The sequence below is a fragment of the Mastigoproctus giganteus genome, chromosome 3 (genome assembly GCF_048544385.1).
Source record: "Mastigoproctus giganteus isolate SK-2022 chromosome 3, ASM4854438v1, whole genome shotgun sequence".
NCBI classification, from domain to species: domain Eukaryota; kingdom Metazoa; phylum Arthropoda; class Arachnida; order Uropygi; family Thelyphonidae; genus Mastigoproctus; species Mastigoproctus giganteus.
In genome coordinates, this window is record NC_143577.1 from 40,973,359 (window position 1) to 40,993,923 (window position 20,565).

General features: G+C 37.9%; 1 protein-coding gene across 1 annotated transcript in view; it reads right to left on the reverse strand.

Annotated features, from left to right (window-relative positions):
- Window positions 1-20,565, reverse strand: part of LOC150087903 (hemicentin-1-like) — a 1,496,027-nt gene that overhangs the window by 20,230 nt on the left and 1,455,232 nt on the right. Inside the window, exon 78 of the mRNA XM_090369959.1 lies at window positions 6,599-6,718. Coding sequence (XP_090226085.1) covers window positions 6,599-6,718 — 120 coding nt within the window. The remainder of the gene's footprint in view (window positions 1-6,598; window positions 6,719-20,565) is intronic.

A 20,565-nucleotide genomic window follows, 5' to 3' on the forward strand; every position in this document is an offset into this window, starting at 1 on the left:
AGTGAAGTGAAGTGTGTATCTATCACCGATGTCATAGCTGATATTACTTTAAGGATATTAATTTTTTTCTGGCAGATAATTCGGACCTTCATTATGTATTGCAGAAAGTTCAGCTTACTGTCTAGAGGTAGACCCAAGAAGCAGATGCCAGACAGCACAACATAATGAGTTCTTAGTAGTAATTCAGGTTCAGGATGTAACTTGCATTTTTTATAAAAATGTATTGTAATAGTTTTCTGTTCGGAGTGGTGATAGCCATTCTGTGACATCCACTGCTCTATTTTATTGATTGCACATTGGAGTTATTGTTTGATACAATTCATGTTTTGGGCATGGCAGGAGATAGTAAGGTCATCAGCAGCATATAGGTATGCTGTGGTCAACAGGTATATATATATATAGGTATAGGTCAACAGTGGCAAGAATGTCTTTTGTCATGTGGTTTATTCTGAAGGCAAAAAGTGTAGCATTCTGTGGGACTCCTTCTTCGTCATCAAAAGATTGTGAAAGGGCATTTTGATAACAAACTTGAAAGGTACGGTTTTGTTGAAAGCTCTGTATTAAAAGTGGCAAATGTCCTCTTGACCAAGTAAAAATAAATCATTGAGAACACCGAAATGCCAAGTGGTGTCAAATGCCTTTTGGATATCCAGACATACCATTACCAGATGTTCATTTTTAATGAAGGCATTCTGGATGTTTGCTTCAAATTTAATCATAGCATCCAGGGAGGACTTGGTTTTTGCTGATCAGTGATTATGATTCCAGATACCACATAAGTCAGTTATGGATCATTTTTTCAATGTCTTTGTGAGACAGCTAGTTAGAGAAATTAGTCTGTAATTCTGTGGATGTGCTAGGTCTTTTCCTGGTTTAGGAAAAGCTAAATGTAGTGGTGCCAAGCACTTGTGCAGCAATTTTCAGAGAGAGAGAGAATTCAGTTGAAGAATAATAGCATGGAATGAAGGGTGTTCTCATTTAACTTTTTATAGCATGAGATAATATATGCCATCAGGACCAAGTGCATTGCTAATAGAGCTATTTAAGGAATTTTTTTAACTCTGACATGGTAAATGGTTCATTATACGGTAATGAATGATTTGTGCTAAAGTTTATTTTGTATTTTTCAGCTATTGCTTTAGAATTTTGAAAGGCTCTATCATATGCACACACTGTAGATACTTAGGAGAACATTTCTGCGAAGGCATTTACAATTTCTTTGAGAGATGATAGGTCCTTTCTATTCCAATTGATGATGGAGAGAAAAACTGATGACGATTTACTGTTGAGTTTATTAATTATTTTCCGGATCAGCCATGCATTAGTATCTTTGGTGATTGTGGATGCAAACTTAACTTTTTTTGTTTGTCTTCTTATGGCTTTGGCTCTAAGTTTCTTGTAGTTGATAACATTATTATTTGTTGGATATTTTCAGAACAAATTACATGCTTTATTTTTTTCTTTTTTTGCATTAGTGCACTCTGCATTCCGAGTGATTGGTACATTTTTGTTTTCCTACATGTGATTGTGGTATTGCTAATTTGGCCTATAGCTAGTATTTGTTGTGTTATATGTTCTGTTGCATCATCAATGTGCTAAAATTCTGTGATCTTAGTATCAAATACAACATGAGTGACATATTAGTCTGCTTTGGAAATTTCCATTTTGTCGACTTTTGGTTCCTGAAGTGGTTGCTGTTTGAAGACTATTGGGTTGTGGTTGCTGCTGTAGAGGTCATCAATCACCAACCAATCAATAGTTGTAAATAATATCAGTGAACAGATGGAAAGATCAGTGGCAGAGGTTAATCCTGTGGGAAAGTGGACGTGCATATGGAGATCACTGTTAAGAACAGTAAGATTGTGTTCATCAATTACTTCTTCAAGTAGTTTCCCTTGTTTGCCCATTTGATGTGACCCCCAATCTGGGTGGTGTGCATTAAAATTACCTAGTAAACAGAGTGGAGTTGGTATCTACATAATGAGTTTATCTAAGTATGTTAGGGAGACAAGGGTGAATGAGATGGTGTGAGCAATAAGGACTGCAATGGCCTCTAAGTGAGCACGTAGTGGTATGTGTAGTAAAAACACAGAGCTACAACTTCTACGTTGTAACGATATATTTAAAAGAGTAAGAGATTATCTCAATCTTTACATAGAATGCTTCCAGTCAATGCTCTCCAAATGTAAACAAATAGAATAAAATAAAATAAACGGATAAAATGATTTTAATGAATTCTTTCACTCATAGAAACATGACTGATTTGACGCACAACGGAATTGAAAACCAAGAGCCCCAACCCCGAACCACATCAAATCAACTCAGAAAGGCCATGAGCGAGAGAAGACATTGTGTCAGAATAATTAAAATAACTGAAGAGGGAAAACCGTTTATGAGAATAAATAATTAAAATCAGGATTATAAAATATGGATAAATACATTGAACAAACAAATTAAACAAAATTTACCGTATTTTCCTTCCTTAAGCAGACAATGCTTTTTGACTGTTCATCTTGTACATGGGTTGGAAATAAAGTGAAGTGTGTGTTAAGTTCTTAAACGGAGAGATTATTTGTATTGGGCATGCATTAAAAAGACCAAAAATCCAAAATTATATAAGGTCGTTGATAGAATTTGGGTGTGACTTCATTTCAAGGGTTTCAACAATCAATAATTTTATGTAATTATGTTGTATGTTTAAAATTTCCGTTTCATTAAATGGGAATATGTGATCTTCATTGATGGCATGAAAAGCCAATTTCGATGTGGTTACTTGAGATGTATGGACCGAAGCAGCAGGTTGTTTTACGCGGAAATCTAGAGTACACCAAGTCAACCCTTGATACACTGAATCACACTGACCACAACAAATACTGCATACAACATCATTAACTTGCACCAAGAGAGAAGAAAGAACTGTGTGATTTAGCATTAGCATTAGTAGAGGCGAGGCACATGATGCAAGAAAGCAAGCTTATACAGCATCATCCAAAGAAAAAAAAAAAAACCCTTCCCATCTCACTGATCCATTCATTCCATTCAAGTAAGAGTTTGCTTACTTCCTTTGCTGTTGCCTCCATTAATATAACTGGATAGATCCCATCCACCCCAGGTGCCTGATATTTAATTTCAACAATTTATCCTCCACTTTTCTCTCAGTTATTACAAAATTATTTAACTCCCTGTTTGAGTTTAATAAACATCTGGCCCTCTCCTCCTTGAATAAATCCTTGTGTGAATGTAGATGAAAAATACTCATTTAGTTCCGCAGCTATCTGAGAACGATCATCTACAGTCAAACCACTGATATCAAGTGGACTGATCTGATTCATCCCATTTGTTTTAGAGTTTATATAAATAAAGAAGTCTTTGCTGTATTCCTTACCATCCTTTGCCAAAGATTTCTCATCATCTGCCTTTGCTTGCCTAACCTCCTTTTGACTTTATTACAGACCAGCTTGTATCTACCATAGGCTTCTGTGTCAACACAATTTATGTGCATCCCATACATTTTTCTTCTCTGCCACGAGTCTAATTAGTTCATCTGTCATACATTTGGGCCTGAACCTAGAGCAGTATTTCTTAGTTGGAAGAAAAAGCCTAGTAGCTTCCAAGATTACTTCCTTGAATGCTTCCCATTTAGAATTTCCTGTTGGTAACATCATCAGTTGGTGTCACTGTACAGAATCTAAAAAATCTGAGACCACTATAGTTGGCTTTACAAAAGCAAAAATCCTTCCCTTTACCCCTGATGGTGGTTACATCTTTAAATAAATCCCACATCAGTACACTGTGATCACTGCTACCTAGTGGTTCCTTTATCTGTAAATTCTTAATGCATGAATAATCACTGCTGATAACCAGATCAAGAGTATTACTTTCTCTGGTTGCCTCTCGAACATGCTGCTGCAGAAAACAATCATCCAATAAATCCACAAACGCCTTGCTTGTGTGCGAGTGACCAATGCACAAGTTCCAGTCTATATCTGGGAGGTTAAAATCCTCTATTATAAGACACCGATTTACTGGCCCACTATTTCTCCGTATAATTGTTCATTGTACTCATCAGAGTCATTATGCCTATAACAAACTCCTACCCTCATTTTTGCTTTCCCAGTGCTTATGTCACACCAAACTGAGTCAACATTGCACTGTCCATCTATGTCAACTGGATGCACTTCCTTAGATTTTATGTGTTTCTTAACTAACAGCATAACCCTTCCTCACTTCCTATCCTGTCTATCCTTTCTGTACATATTGTACTCCCCAAATTCCAATTCTGCATCTCTTATATCTGAGTGGCACCAAATCTCTGATATCTCAACAATATCCACCTTGGATGTCTTAACCAGCACTTCAAATTCATAAAATTTGTTTACTGTACTTCTATCATTGGTGTACATGCACCTGTTCTTACTCTTAGTTACTCTAACACAGCCCATGTATTTACATGTTTCATGATCCCCCAGCAGTTCCTAAAATCCCCAGCAACTGGCTTTCTGGGCTGCTGCACATTCCAATTGAAGCAGTGCAAGAATCATTTCCACCTCTGCCTGTGGCTACTGTTAACCTATTAGCCTGTGACTCCCCCCACCAAGCTAGCAGTTTTCTGACCCACCTAACATTGCCTCGATAGCATCAGCAAATATTCTTGCACCCTTTCTATTTAAGTGTATCCCATCCCTGTAGAAGCAGTCTCTCCTGTTGACAAGCACACACACCATGCTGAGAAAAATTCTACCCCATGAGTCCTGAACAATCTCTCCAGGGCTGAATTAATACTCTCAAGGTTGGTCTAGTGTTATGGTGCATATATATATATATATATATATATATATATATATAACCATACAAATAAATTAGAATTATAGTAAAAAAATAAATAAAAAATAAAATAATGCCAGCAGTATGGCAAGACAAGAGCGAAAAAGTCGAAATTAAACTTAAGAATCAAATGAAACAGGGAGGGAAGAGAGGGGGTAACAAGAGTAAAAATAATGCAGCAGAAAATCTCTAAGATAATTTAGAATGTCTAATTATAAGAATAAATATTAATTCATTAAATTTTGAAAGCCAATTAAAATAGAAATTTAACGGTGCCCCCTCTGATGGGCACCAGGTCCAAATTTATGTGAAATATCACCAACAGAGATCTAGACCACTACAGTAAAATAAAACAAAAATAAACCAAAAAATAGACTGATCATTATGCCCCATCCCCCAACAGAGGACCACAAGGCCAATAATGGTCAGGGAATCACTGCATTTCGATCTCTAGACAAATCGCTGCAAAGGCGAGTCAATCGGAAGATCAGTCCACCACCTGATCCATAGATCGAACCCCCAATGCAGAGGATTTGATTTTTTTTTTTTTTTTTTTTTTTTAGTTAGTTGTTGGCGCATCGGCTTCTGTGGCCATAATGCACCTCCCAAGGTTTTTGCAGTACTCTGATCCAAGCCCGAGGCGGGATTCCAACCTGCAACCTTTGAGTTGCCAGGCAGGCAGGCACTTTACCCACCTGGCTAGCCCGGTCGGCGCAGAGGATTTGAATAGTGGTGGTCCTGATGCAGCGAAAACTAAAAATAGAACAGATACGAGTACTCCAGTGCAAAGCCACACTACTGACAGAATTAATCTTAACCAGTTTATATAAAAGAAAATTGAACTATGGATGGCAACACAGGTGGCGATTTGTCTAGCGATCGAAATGCAGCGATTCTCGGACCATTATTGGCCTTGTGGTCCTCTTTTGAGTTGGGGCATAATGGTCAGTCTATGTTTTGGTTTATTTTTGTTTTATTTTACTGTAATGGTCTAGATCTCTGCTGGTGATATTTCACATAAATATGGACCTGGTGCCCGTCAGAGGGGGCGCCGTTAAATTTCTATATTAATTGGCTTTCCAAAATTTAATGAATTATTATTTATTTTTATAATTAGATGTTCTAAATTATCTTAGAGATTTTCTGCTGCAATATTTTTACTCTTGTTACCCCTCTCTTCCCTCCCTGTTTCATTTGATTCTTAAGTTTAATTTTTGACTTTTTCGCTCTTGTCTTGCCATACTGCTGGCATTATTTTATTTTTTATTTATATTTTTACTCTCATTCTAATTTATTTGTATTGTTATATTTCAAGCATCATGTAGAGGAATATGCTTTTTGCTGCCTCTGACGTTTGCTGTACCTTTTTATTTTATTTTTATCATAAAAGATTCAGTTTCCAACTATTTTAAACGTTATTTAAATATATGTATATATACACATGTATGTTTGTAATTATTAAATAACAATAACAAATTTGTTGCAAGGATTTTTAATGAATGGTATTGTTTTTTGTTGTTGTTTGTTATTTGGTTTTTAGGAGCATTAGCAACTAAGGCCATATTGTTCCAGGGATATGCGGTGGTCATTCCCTGACCTTTCCGCATCCTCCGTATTTGGTGGTCACGAGTTCGAACCCCGGTCTAATCAAGAAGCGTGTGCTATGCACTGCTGCTCCTGCCCACCTGGCTATGGAGGCACCTGAATGGTATTACATAAACTTTAAAATTTCATAGAAAAGAAAATTTCAAAATTCACAAATAAAATTGCTTACCGTAACATCTTTGGTTACTTGCATTTAATCTGTAACCAGGTGGACAAATACAATGATAGCTACCAGGAATATTTTCACACCGAAATTGACACTGTTCCTCTTTGGCACATTCATCAATGTCTAAAAATACACAAAAAAATTCCTTATGGATAATTGAAAGAAAAAAAAAAAAAAAAAAAAAAAAAGGGAAAAGATTTCATCTGGGAGAGAGCTGCTAATCATTTCTGGTATTATTACATTATAATAATTTTGGAATATAGGTCTTCTTTTCTTATGAAAAGAATATATTGCAGAGCTGTCTGTGTTTCACAAGTCAATGCTATTTCCATTTATATACGAGGACAAGAACAGGAAGTACATATTTATATGGGTAGCTACCCTTTAGTATAATAACAACAAATTTGGTGATAGTCAAAGGTAAAAGCCAAAGGCAAAGGCCATCCAAAGTAATCATTTCTGACTTCTAGCTTTTCATGAAAGTCCCAACATTTCCAATGTAATAGACATCAAATTAATTTCAAAAATATTAAGTACTCATGTTTGTAAGAAGAGAGGTATGTGAAATTCTCCCATCTTGAAGAAACCTCCATCCTTCCTTTTAATTTAAAGATTTCTGGAGGTTTCAAGTAATATTTCACATGGGAGGTGAGGTTGACTTTTAGGTGAATATGTAGAATAATGCCAAAACAAAACAAAGAAAAAAAAATGACAATACTAAAACATAGTCAAAGTAAAAACATTATATTTAATGTCATTAATTATTCTGATAAATGATGTTGTTGTTATTTGGTTTTTAGGAGCATTAGCAACTAAGGCCATATTGCTCCGGGGATTGTCTGGAGACTAGGCACCAGCGAGGTGATCTGATAGAGGTGTATAAAGCCTTGAATGGTTTAAGCATGCTCAATGCTGATGGGATTCTTCCTCTAGCTCAGAAAAATCACCTGAGAGGGCATAAATTCAAATTGAGGAAAGACAGATGTAGGATAGACGTGAGGAAATTTGCCTTTAGCCAGCGGGTGGTTGGTTGGTGGAACAGACTTCCATCCCTTGTGGTGGAGGTTGATAGCCTAAATAAGTTTAAGGCTCAGCTGGACAGGTATTTGGAACGAACAGAGGGGTGAAGTGGAAGTGGGTTTTTTTTTTTTTTTTTTTGGGCTGATGCTGCATAAGCTTGCTTTCTTGCATCAAATGCCTCTACTAATGCTAATATGCGGCAGTCATTCCCTGACCTTTCCGCATGCTCTGTATTTGGTGGTCACGAGCTCGAACCCCGGTCTAATCAATAAGCGTGTGCTATGCACTGCTGCTCCTGCCCACCTGGCTATGGAGGTGCCTATTATTCTGATAAGGAAACACTAAATGGAGTTAGAAGCTTTCCAGTTAAACAAGCAAAAAAGTGTGCAAGTGTCACTATGGGATTTTCGAAAATAATCATTAAAACAATTAGAGGGAAGGGAAAGATAACAAGAATCCAACTCTTAAATCTCTGCAAAAGTGAACTAAAACAAGCTGTGATGTATCTTGTGTAGAAAAATTTGATCAAAAAGTTATAAGGTGAACTGTCCAATACTTTTAGATAAATGAGAAAAAGAGTTCCAACAACATCCAGATTAATTTCAGTTCTGACAGAGAAAACAAATTTTCCTTTTAAAAGAATATTTATTCGAAAAATTCTTCATGAAATCGGATTTTCTTGTAAAAAATCTCAAAACAAAGGAAAGCTATTAATGGAAAAAAACAAAATTTATACTTAAAGGACAAGATATTTTGACATATAAAGCAACTCAGCAGAGAAAAGTAGGGCTATCATTTATATTGATGAAACTTGGATTGATAGCAATTTGACATTTAGTAAATGCTGGCAAAGTCACAATGTTTGCAGATCAATCAAGAAATGCTTCAAAACAACTTACTGTTTGATGTGTAGGTGGAGAATTGGGTGTGTTTGTTTTTTTTTATGTAGACCCCGAGCACAAGAGGTGTTAGAACCTATAGTACTTAGTACTGTGCATGGATTGAATGGTGAGAAGATAATAGAAGATACTTGTTGACTAATAGAAGATACTTGAATTTCTTAGGTTGTAATTTTCAGGAAATATGTATGAAGGTTTTTACAGAAAACAGAAGTTGAAGGAATAAATGAAGAAGAAAAGTTGGCTCTGTGAGGAAGTTGGACGGTAAAAGGATACTGACTGATTGCTGGCATGTATTCAAACTGGTTTGGAAGAGAGAGTGGGAATTATAGAAAAAAATTCAGAAGAACAGTGCCCATGGAAGTATCTATAGAAAAGGCATGCAGCAGAAACAGAACATCTATGACAGTGGAGAGGCTCTGTTAGAGATGGGTCATCAATTAAACTAACTGCTCTCTCTTTTGAATGGAATCTAGAAGCCTGAGAGGTTTTAGGGCCACTGCTCCAGAGGTTGGAACAATATTTCATGGTAGGGCAGATTCACGATTTGTACAGATGAGCAACTGTTTTGAAGAAAAGTAACACCGAAAGTGAAAGAAAAAATGCAGTTTTTTTGATGCAGAGGAACAATATTTGTGATGCACTTATGCCAAGAGAGATCACAAGTCAGGGTAATCCCTAATAGAGATATGTGATCTTGTCTAGAAATCTGAATGTCAATGAAGATAAGCAACATAGGAGCAAAAGGAAGCTTTTTGCAAGATATAAGACATTACTGAGTTTTAGAAGGATTGAAATCAACTGAGTTATCTATGCCCCATTAGAGAATTACCTGGAGATCAGCATTTAAGGAATTGGTAGTGGACATTCTAGAAGAGGTTGAAGCTGTTTGTATAGGGCAAGGTTTCTCAAACTGGAAGGTGGAATGCAATGTGCTGTCATCAGAAAAACTATAGATAGGATTACCAGTCACTGGGAGAAGGTCATTAATATACAAGAGTTTTTCTCTTGTATATTAAGTGGAAGAAAGAACTTACATTAGTGGAGAAGTTAGAAGACAGAGAACTGTTTACAATCACCCAGTGAGCAGTCAAGGAGAAAATTGAACACCCAGTTACAAAAAGCAGTTAGCAAACCATAAGATGCAACCTTATTTAGGAGACCTTTATGCCAAACACGAACAAAAGCCTTTGAAATGTCAAGAGCAACTGCTTCAGTTTGCCAAACTTCTCCACTGAATCTGTCCAAAGATGAGTAACATAAGCCAGTATATCACCAGTGCATTGACATTGGCAAAATCCATACTGGCGATCTTTGATCAGATAGAAGGTTTCTAAATAGTTTAGGAGTTGGTGGTTAATAGATTTCTCCAATACTTTAAAAGGAGTAGAAGTAATTGAAATGGGATGATAATTGGATGGAAGGAATTTGTCACCCTTTTCAGGAACTGGCTGGATATAAGCAAATTTTCAAGCAGAAGAGAAAACACTGGTGGAATAAGAAATGTAAAAAGGTGAGACAGAACAGGAGTAAGCTTAGGAATACAGATTTTGAGAACAATTGGAGAAATACCATTAGGACCTTGGCACTTTCTTGGTATCAAGACTATTAAAATTCTTCTGATATCCTTTTGACAGAAGACCACAGAGGCACTGAATGGAGTTCTACTGGGAATGGTAGGAGGTGGTTTAACAAGATAATCAACATACAAGTTAGAAGTAAAGTACAAGGCTACCAAGTCAACTTTATCTTTAGCTGAGCTGGCAATAGAACCATTCAGTTTTGATAGAGTTGAGTATAGAGACCAGCAAAAGTTGCGGCTAATAGCTTTGGCAAGACACCAGAATGCCTGACAACCATTTGGACAAGAAGCAAGTTTTTTCTCTTAGCCTGTTAAATATCTAGTTTGGACTGATTAATAACTGCTTTACAATTGATGCCAGCTTTTGTGTAGGCACTAAATAAACCTGGAGATTTGGATGTAAGCGAATTACAATATGCAACATTAATTATCTTGAATAGCCTTAGCACATTTATTGGAAAACCAAGGTTTAGATAAAGGTTGGGATTTTAAGGTGTAGCGTGGAATAAAGGATTTCATCCCTACAAGAAAAATTTCACTGACATGATATGAGAAAATGTTGACATCAGAAGATTTGAAACAGTAATCCAAACAAGGAAAAGAAGAAAAGAAATCTTGTAGATCATCCCATTTTGCATTCTTGTAATGCAACATGATGTTGGGAATGGTTACGAGAGAAAGTCTCCACTGGAGAAGAGACCATGGCCAAATTGTGATCTGAGGTGCCTAGAGGAGCACTTACTTCGACTGTATACTTAGAAGAGTTGTTTGTTAGAAAAAGATCAAGAGTATTGGCTGTGTGATTAAGATTGTCTGGTATTCTGGTAGGTAAATGAACAATCTGTGTGAAGTCATTACTAATTGCAAAAGTGTCTGGACCAGCAGGTTCCATGCAACTAGAAAATGGAAGTAAGCTGGAGTTGTGAACATTAAAATCACCAAGGAAAACTGGACTGAAGAAAATAAAGTTTCAAAGAAAGGAAGTCAAAGAGTTCCAAGTGATTAGTGAAGCTGGAAGAATGATAGAGGCAACAGATGAATTGGACAGAATGGGGTAGAGATTTTAAGCCAGAGAAGATCAAAAGACGAGATTCCAAATTACTGAGTCTCTGACAGGAAATATCAGAGTAGACATATGTTTAATTTCAAAAATTTTTCTTCTGCTTTCCTGTCAGTTATTAAAAAATAATTTAGCTCCCAGTTACAGTTAGAGAAACTATCAGAATCCATTTTCCTAAAGAATTCCTCATGCTTCAACGTAGGTGCAAAATACTTATTCAGTTTGTCAGCAGCCTGGGCAGGATGAACAGCTGAACCATTGATATCAAGTGAACCAATGCCTAACTTCATCTCCGGGGGAAGATGCAGTTACTGTAGAGTTGTTAAAATAGGGAGGAAGAGACATAACACAAAAACTGGCAAGGCTCTTCACAAAGTGCATTGGAAAAGGTGTGATGCCTAACTAGTGGAATAATGCAATCATAGTTTTGCTGCATAAGAAAGGAGATAAATTGGAAATTATAGACCAATTAGCTTGTTATCACACATCTACAAGTTGTTCACAAGGGTCATTACTAACAGATTAGAAAGAATACTTGATGAGAATCAACCGAAAGTGCAAGCTGGCTTTAGGACAGGATTCTCAACTATGGATCACCTTCACGTAATATCACAGCTAATGGAGAAAGCAAATGAATATAAAACACCATTATGCCTGGCATTTGTGGATTATGAAAAGGCATTTGACTCCATACAGCATAAGGCAATGTTTTGGGCACTGGAAAGACAAGGCATAGATACCCCACATATTATGATTTTGAAGAAAATATATGAGAATGCTACATCCTTTATTAGACTAGACAAAGACAGTAGGAAATTTAAAATTGAGAAAGGAGTTTGAAAAGGAGACACAATATCTCTGAAGCTGTTTACTGCTGCTCTTGAGGAAGCTTTCAGAACATTAGAATGGTCGCAGAAAGGAGTCAATGTGAACGGAGAGTACCTAAACCATTTACGATTTGAGATGACATTGTTGTCATAAGCCACGATCCCAAAGAATTAGAGGAAAATCTTAATCAGTTATACAGAGTTAGTAAGGATTTCGGACTAAAGATGAATACGGCTAAAACAAAAGTAATGATGAACAAGCATACCACAGAAAGCGAAATAATGATTGAAGGAGCAGTAATTGAAAAGGTGGAGTCATATACTTATCTGGGGCAAGTTATTAGCTGTAATAATTATAAATGGCTGGAAGTCAAGAGAAGAATAAATTTTGGATGGATAGCATTCAGGAAATATAGTCGCATACTGAAGAGCAATATCCCAGTTTGTCTGAAACGTAAAATAATGAACCAATGTATACTCCCCACCATGACTTATGGAAGTAAAACTTGGGCACTCACCAAAAGAATGGAAGAGAAGCTGAGAACTACACAGCGAAGAATGGAACGAATTATATTGGGAATCAGACTGTTAGATAAGAAGAGAAACACATGGATTAGGCAGCAAACTCAAGTAAAGGACATTCTTATCAAAACAAGAGAACTAAAATGGCCTTAGGCAGCCACATAGCTCGAAGACATGATGACAGATGGACTAAGAAAATAACAGAATGGTACCCAAGAGGAGCTAGAAGAAAACCTAGAAGACAAAGGTGGAGATGGATAGATGAAATTCATGAGTTTGTGGGTAATAAATGGATGGCCAGTGCTCAAAACAGAAGGAACTGGAAAGTTGCTGGAGAGGCCTTCATCCTGAAGTGGATTGAAAATGGCCGATGATGATGGACCAATGTAATTCATCCCCTTCTTTCTAGTGTTTACATAAGAAAAAAAAGTCTTTGCTGTTTTATTTGCATTCTTTGCTAAATATTTATAAAGTAATACAAACTTGAAATTGACTGCAAGATTTAAATTATGTACATGATTTCCTGATAAATTCAGAGTTGGCCCACCTAGTATATTATAACTGTTAAATGTATTAATACTGCTGTTTACTTTATTTTATTACTGTTATTTGAATGTTAGAATGAGTCTATTAGAATGAGCAGCAGCCTGGAGAGGAAAGCAATGGAGATTTCCAGAAATGCTGGGAGTCATAGTGGGACAAATAAATAGATGGGCTGTGTTAGGTTAACTAAGAGTAGAAACAGGTGCATGTATACTTGCATGTACACCAATGCTAAGAGTATAGTTAATAAATTTGATGAGCTTGAAGTGCTAGTCAAAGACATCAAAGGCAGATATTGTTGGAATATCAGAGATGTGATTTCACACAGAGAACAGTGCAGAATTGGAATTTGGGGAGTACAATGTGTACAGAAAAGATAGACATGACAGGAAGGGAGAAGGGAGTTAGGCTGTTAGTTTAGCATTAGCATTAGTAGAGGCATATGATGCAAGAAAGCAAGCTTATTCAGCATCAGCCAAAAAAAAAGAAAAAAAAAAAAAAAAAACAACCACTACTCCCATTTCACCCCTCAATTCGTTCGAAATACCTGTCCAGCTGAGCCTTAAATTTGTTTAGGCTATCAACTTCAACAACAAGCGATGGAAGTCTATTCCACAAACCAACTGCCCGCTGGCTAAAGGCGAATTTCTGCACATCTATCCGACATCCGTCCTTCCTCAATTTGAATTTATGCCCTCTCAGGTGATTATTCTGAGCAAGAGGAAGAATTCCATCGGCATTGAGCATGCTCAAGCCATTCAAAGCCTTGTACACCTCTATCAGATCACCTCGGCGATGCCTAGTCTCCAGGCTCTGTAATTTGCAAAACTTAAGCCTTTCTTCGTAAGAGCAACCCTTTGTTCCATTCACTAATCTTGTTGCCCTTCTCTGTACTCGTTCCAGCAGCTCTACATCCTTCTTGAAATGAGGCCTCCAGACCTGTATACAGTACTCAAGGTGTGGCCTGACCAATGCCTTAAACAAGGGAATAATCACATCCCTGTCCCTGCTAGAAAAATTCCTGTATATCATTGACAAGACACCATGAGCTACTCTTGCAGCTCGTCTGCACTGCTCAGAGAACTTCATATCTGCCTGCACAATTACCCCCAGGTCCTTTTCATTCTCTACCACTGTCAGCGTAGTACCACAGAGTTGATACGTTGATCTGGGGTTACTGTTTCCCATATGTAGTACTTTACATTTGTCAATGTTAAACTTCATTTGCCACCTCTCAGCCCATCTGCTCAACCTTTCCAGATCCTGTTGCAGCAGCATAGTATCAGTAGTGTCCTTAACAACCCTGCCAACCTTTGTATCATCTGCAAACTTGGACATTAAGCCTGATACACCATCATCAATATCATTTATAAATACAGAAAACAACAATGGACCCAACACTGAACCCTGAGGAACTCCACTAATAACATTAGTCCACGTTGAGCAGTGTCCATTGATTACCACTCTCTGTCTTCTGCCACTCAACCATCCCTTTATCCATAGCAGCAATTTGCCTCGAATGCCACACTTCTCCAATTTGTGCAGCAGTCTTCCATGCGCAACAGTATCAAAAGCCTTTCTAAGTTCCAAATATATAATATCAAAGTTATTCCCTGCATCCAGTTCTTTTGTGACTACATCATAGTATCCAATCAAATTGGTCAGACAAGACCTGCCCTTAACAAACCCATGCTGTGTCTGAGCTATAACTGAATTCTTGTCCAGATGATCCTGCAGTGCTTCTTTAACCAGTGCCTCCATTAATTTTCCTGGAACCGAAGTTAAACTAACAGGTCTATAATTACTTGTGTCAGCCTTTGATCCTCCTTTGTGAATTGGGGTTACATTTGCACATCTCCAGTCCATGGGTACCTCCCCTGAGTCCAAAGAAGCTCTCATAATTATGGCTAGGGGTTTGCTTACTTCCTTTGCTGCCTCCTTTAATATAACTGGATAGATCCCATCCACCCCGGGTGCCTTTTTTATGTTTATCCTCAACAATTTCTCCTCCACTTTCCTCTCAGTTATTAGAAAATCATCTAGCTCACTGCCAATGTTTACTTCACCTACGACATTCCCCTTCCTGAATAACTCCTCATGTGTGAATGTAGATGCAAAATACTCGTTTAGATTGTTAGCCACCTGAGCTGGATCCTCAACTGTTGAACCATCAACATCCAGTGGACCAATCTGATTCATCCCTTTCCTTCTTGAGTTTAAATAGGTAAAGAACTCTTTTCTGTTTTTCTTTGCATCCTTTGCCAAGGATTTCTCATAATCTGCCTTTGCCTGCCTAATCTCCTTTGTGACTTGGTTACAGACCAACTTATATCTATCATAGGCTTCCACGTCACCCATTAATTTGTATGTATCCCATGCATTTTTCTTCTCTGCCATATGTCTCATTAGTTCATCTGACAACCATTTAGGCCTGAACCTTGAACAATATTTCTTGGTTGGTATGTAAAGCCTGGTAGCTTCCAAGATTAGTTCCTTGAATGCTTCCCATTTTGAATTTGCTGTTGGTAACATCATCAGTTGGTCCCACTGTATAGAATTTAAATACTGTCTCAGACCAGCATAGTCTCCTTTACGAAAGCAAAAACCCTTCCCTTTACCTCTGATGGTAGTTACCTCCTTGAGTAAATCCCACTTCAGCACACTGTGATCACTGCCACCCAGTGGTTCATTTATCTGCAGATTCCTAATGCATGAAGAATCACTACTGATAATCAGATCAAGAGTATTACTCCCTCTAGTTGCCTCCCGAACATGCTGGTGTAGAAAACAATCATCCAATAAATCCACAAAAGCCTTGCTAGTGTGTGAGTGACCAACCCACAAATTCCAGTCAATATCTGGGAAATTAAAATCCCCCATTATAAGACTCTCTGATTTACTGGCCCACTCTATTTCCCTGTACAGTATCTTATTATACTCATCAGAGTCATTAGGCCTATAGCACACTCCTACTCTCAATTTTGATTTACCTATGCTTATGTCACACCAAACTGACTCAACACTGCACTGTCCAGCGATGTCAACTGGCTTCACTTCCTTGGATTTTATGTGTTTTTTAACTAATAGCATAACCCCTCCTCCCTTCCTATCCTGTCTATCCTTTCTGTAGACGTTGTACTCCCCAAATTCCAGTTCTGCATTCCTTATATCTGTGTGACACCACGTCTCTGATATCCCAACAATATCTGCCTTTGATGTTTTGAGTAATACCTCAAATTCATCAAATTTATTTACTAAACTCCTAGCATTAGTGTACACGCAAGTATACATGCACCTGTTTCTATTCTTAGCTACCCTAACACAACCCATGTGTTTACTTGTACCGCAATGACTTCCAGCAGTCTCTGAAATATCCTGCATCTTGTTTTTCAGGCTTCTGCTCATTCCAATAGAAGCAGTGCAAGAATCTTTTTCACCTCTGCCCGTGGCTACTGTTAATCCATTAGTCTTTGTCTCCCCCCAAGCTAGCAGTTTTCCGACCCACCTAACACTGCCTCGATAGCATCAGCAAATATTCTTGCACCCTTTCTATTTAAGTGTATCCCATCCCTGTAGAAGCAATCTCTCCTGTTAACAAGTACAGTCCAGGCTGAAAAAAATTCTACCCCTTCAGCCTTGCACAATCTTTCCAGGGCCGAATTGATCGACAAGGCCCTCATCATATACTCCCTCCTATCGTGTCTAGGCAGAATTGCAGACACTTTCAAATTCAACCCTACTTCACGGCTTTTTTTCAACAGTGACCTGTACTTGTTAAGTAATTCCGCTGGTCTCCTACTCTTAATATCATTAGTGCCAATGTGTACAACTACATCACCTTTTGTGCCCTTAAAAGATGATATCTGCTCTACAACGTCATCAACCTTTGTCCCTGGCAGACATACCCTGGTCCTGTTCCACCTATCCTTTTTACAAAGCATGTTCCCCGTTTCCCTGACAATTGAGTCACCAACAACTACTAGTTCCTGTTGGACCAGCGCATTCTGCCTTGGGGGCTGCCTCTGTGTTGCAAGATGACCAAGTCCAAGCTCTGGTGTTGATGTGGGCAGCTGAGAGCTTGATGGGCCCCTCAATTTATTTCCTTCGAGGGCATCCACCCTGTCCTTCAAGGTCTCATATAGGCCCATAACAACGCCGAGTTGTCGCCTAATTTCCTTGCACTCCTTGCATCGTGCACACACAAAGACATCCCCCATGGCAGTATCATGTCCCGTACCCGATTGCTCCGCAAACATCAAGCAAACAGTGCATCTTAAAAGGCCGTGATTCAGGGGGCAACCGCCCCCCTCAGTTCTCCCCTGAGTCACAGCACTCCCATTAGCTTGAGCCTTTTGCTTTGCTGCTCTGGTCAGAGTCATGATTTCGATTTAAATGTCAATAAAATTACAATTTCAGAACAAAATTAAAACCTTAAACTTGTATCTTAACACAGTTATAACGCTATATTTATTTTTCGGTATCGAGTGTTATCTACGAGTTCCCTTTATATAACTTCCGTATCAAGTATGTATTAATTATTTGCTACGTTTGTACTCTAAGTCGTTATATATATATAGTTAAAAGTACAATTTAATTGACAATGAAGTTTAACAAAATTAATAGATGTACTGATTAATTGACAATATTATATTATGCACTATACTATACAAAGCTAATGCTACCGAATTCCGGATATGCTGTATCGCGCTTCAGTAACGAGTGTTATCTACGAAATCCCTTTATATAACTTCTGTATCAAGTTATGTATTAATTATTTATTTTTACTAATTATTTATGTTCCGTAACCTAAGTGGTTATATGTATAGTTAAAATTACAATTTAATTGCCAATGAAGTTCGACAAGATTAATAGATTTTACTGATTAATTTTCACGTAGCAATGGCGGCCGTTTATGAACGGTAAACACGTGGATTTGATACCCTTTCCGATACTAAGTAATACCTACAAAATCTCTATCTAAGTTATTTTAACTTTAAGTACCGTAAATAGGAATATAAAGCTACTCTAGAAATAAGTTAATATGTCAATTTAAACAAATAAAGCAGAAAATAAATCAGAAAAAACTTCTCTATTCCAAGAGCGGCAGAAAGGCACGTCCGCACAGGAAATCCTCGACCTCAGTTAAGAAACATAAAATCTAAGGAGTGCATCCAATTGATGTTGGTGGACAATGCAATGTCGAGTCTGTTTGAAGGCGCCTCCGTAGGCAGGTGGGAAGGAGCAGCAGTGCGTAGCACACGCTTCTTGATTAGACCGGGGTTCGAGCCCGTCACCACCAAATACGAAGGATGCGGAAAGGTCACGAAATGACCAATGCATATCCCGGAGCAATATGGCCTTAGTTGCTAATGCTCCTAAAAATCAAATAACAAACAAACAGTCTGTTTGATGTGATATAAGCACTGGTAAAGGAAAAATAAGAGCAGGTGTGTGTTATAGGCCTAATGAATCTGATGAGTATAATGAGAAATTGTGCAGAGAAATAGAATGGGCCAATAAATCAAAATGTCTTATATGGGGAATTTTAACTTTCCATATGTTGACTGGAACTTGTGGATTGGTCATTCGCATACTAGCAAGACTTTTGTGGATTAATTGGATGATTGTTTTCTACAGTAACATGTTCAAGAGGAAACCCGAGGGAGTAATACTCTTGATCGGATTATCAGCAGTGATTATTCATGCATTAAGAATTTGCAGATAAAGGAACTACTCGGTGACAGTGATCACAATGTACTGAAATCAGAATTACTTAAAGATGTAACTACCATCAAGGCTAAAGTGAAAGGTTTTTGCTTTCATAAAGGTGACTACAGGGGTCTCAGACAGTTTTTAAATTCTATACAGTGGGATCAACTGGTGATGCTACCAATGTTGAATTCTAAATGGGAAGCCTTCAGGGAATTAATTTTTGAGGCTACTAGGCTGTTCATTCCAATTAAGAAATACTGTTCAAGATTTAGGCCTAAATGAATGTCATATGAACTAATGAGGCTTGTGGCAGAGAAGAAAAATATATGCGATGCATATAAATTATCAGATGACACAGAAGCCTATGGCAGATATAAACTAGTCTGTAATCAAGTCACAGAGGAGGTTAGGCAGGCTAAGGCAGATTACGAGAAATCTTTGACAAAGGATGCAAAGAAAAACAGCAAAGCTTTCTTTACTTACGTAAACTTTAGAAGCAAAAGGATTAATCAGATTGGACTACTTAGCATAGATTGGTTGACTATTGCTGATCATTCTCAGGTAGCTGATAAACTGAATGAGTATTCTGCATCACCATTCACACACGAGAAGTTATTCAATGAAGTGCCAGAAGTTTATCAAACTCTAAAAGGGAGCTATGTGATTTTGTAATAACAGAGCAAAGTGGAGCAGAAATTGTTGAAGTTAAACATAAAAAAGGCACTTGGGGTGGATGGGCTCTATCCAGTTATATTAAAGGAGGCAGCAAAGGAAGTAAGCAAACCCTTAGCCATAATTATGAGAGCTTCCTTGGACTCAGAAGAGGTCCCCATGGACTGGAGGTGTCCAAATGTATCACCAATTCGCAAATGGGGTTCAAATGTGACACAGGTAACTATAGACCTGTTAGTTTAACTTGTGTTCCAGGGAAAACAATGGAATCACTGGTTGAAGGAGCACAGTAATACTTGAGACACAGCATGGGTTTGTTAGAGTGAGGTCTTGTCTGACCAATTTGATTGAATACTATGATGTGGTCACAAAGGAACTGAATGCTAAAAATAATTTTAATATCATATACTTGGATTTCAGGAAAGCTTTTGATACTGTTGCACATGGATGACTGCTGTACAAATTGGAGAGGTATGGCATCAGGGGTAAGCTCCTACAATGGATAAAGGGATGGTTAGGTGTGTGTGTGTGTGGTACTACACAGTTGGTACTACACTCAGGGAAGTGGAAAGTGAAAAAGACCTGGGGGTAGTTGTGCAGTCAAATATGAAGATTGCTGAACAATGAATATGAGCTGCCAGGGCAGGTCATGGAGTCTTGTCAATGATATATAGGAATTTTGCTAGCAGGGACAGGGATTATCCCGTTATACAAGGCAGTGATCAAGTTACACCTAGAGTACTGTGTACAGGTCTGGAGGCCTCATTTTAGGTAGGATATAGAGTTGCTAGAAAGAGTACAAAGAAGGGCACAAAGATTGGTGAGAGGAACAAAGGGGTGCTCTTACCAAGAAAGGCTTTAAGTTCTGCAAACTGCAGTGCCTGGAGAGTAGGTACCTGCGAGGTGATCTAATTGAGGTGTATAAAGCCTTGAATGGGTTGAACAAGCTGAATGCTGATGGGATTCTTCCTCTTGCTCAGATTAACCTGAGGGGGCATAGATTCAAATTGAGGAAAGACAGTTGTAGAATAGATGTGCGGAAATTTGCCTTTAGCCAGAGGGTGGTTGATTGGTGGAACAGACTTCCATCTTTTATTGCATAAGTTGATAGCCTAAATAAATTTAAGCCTGAG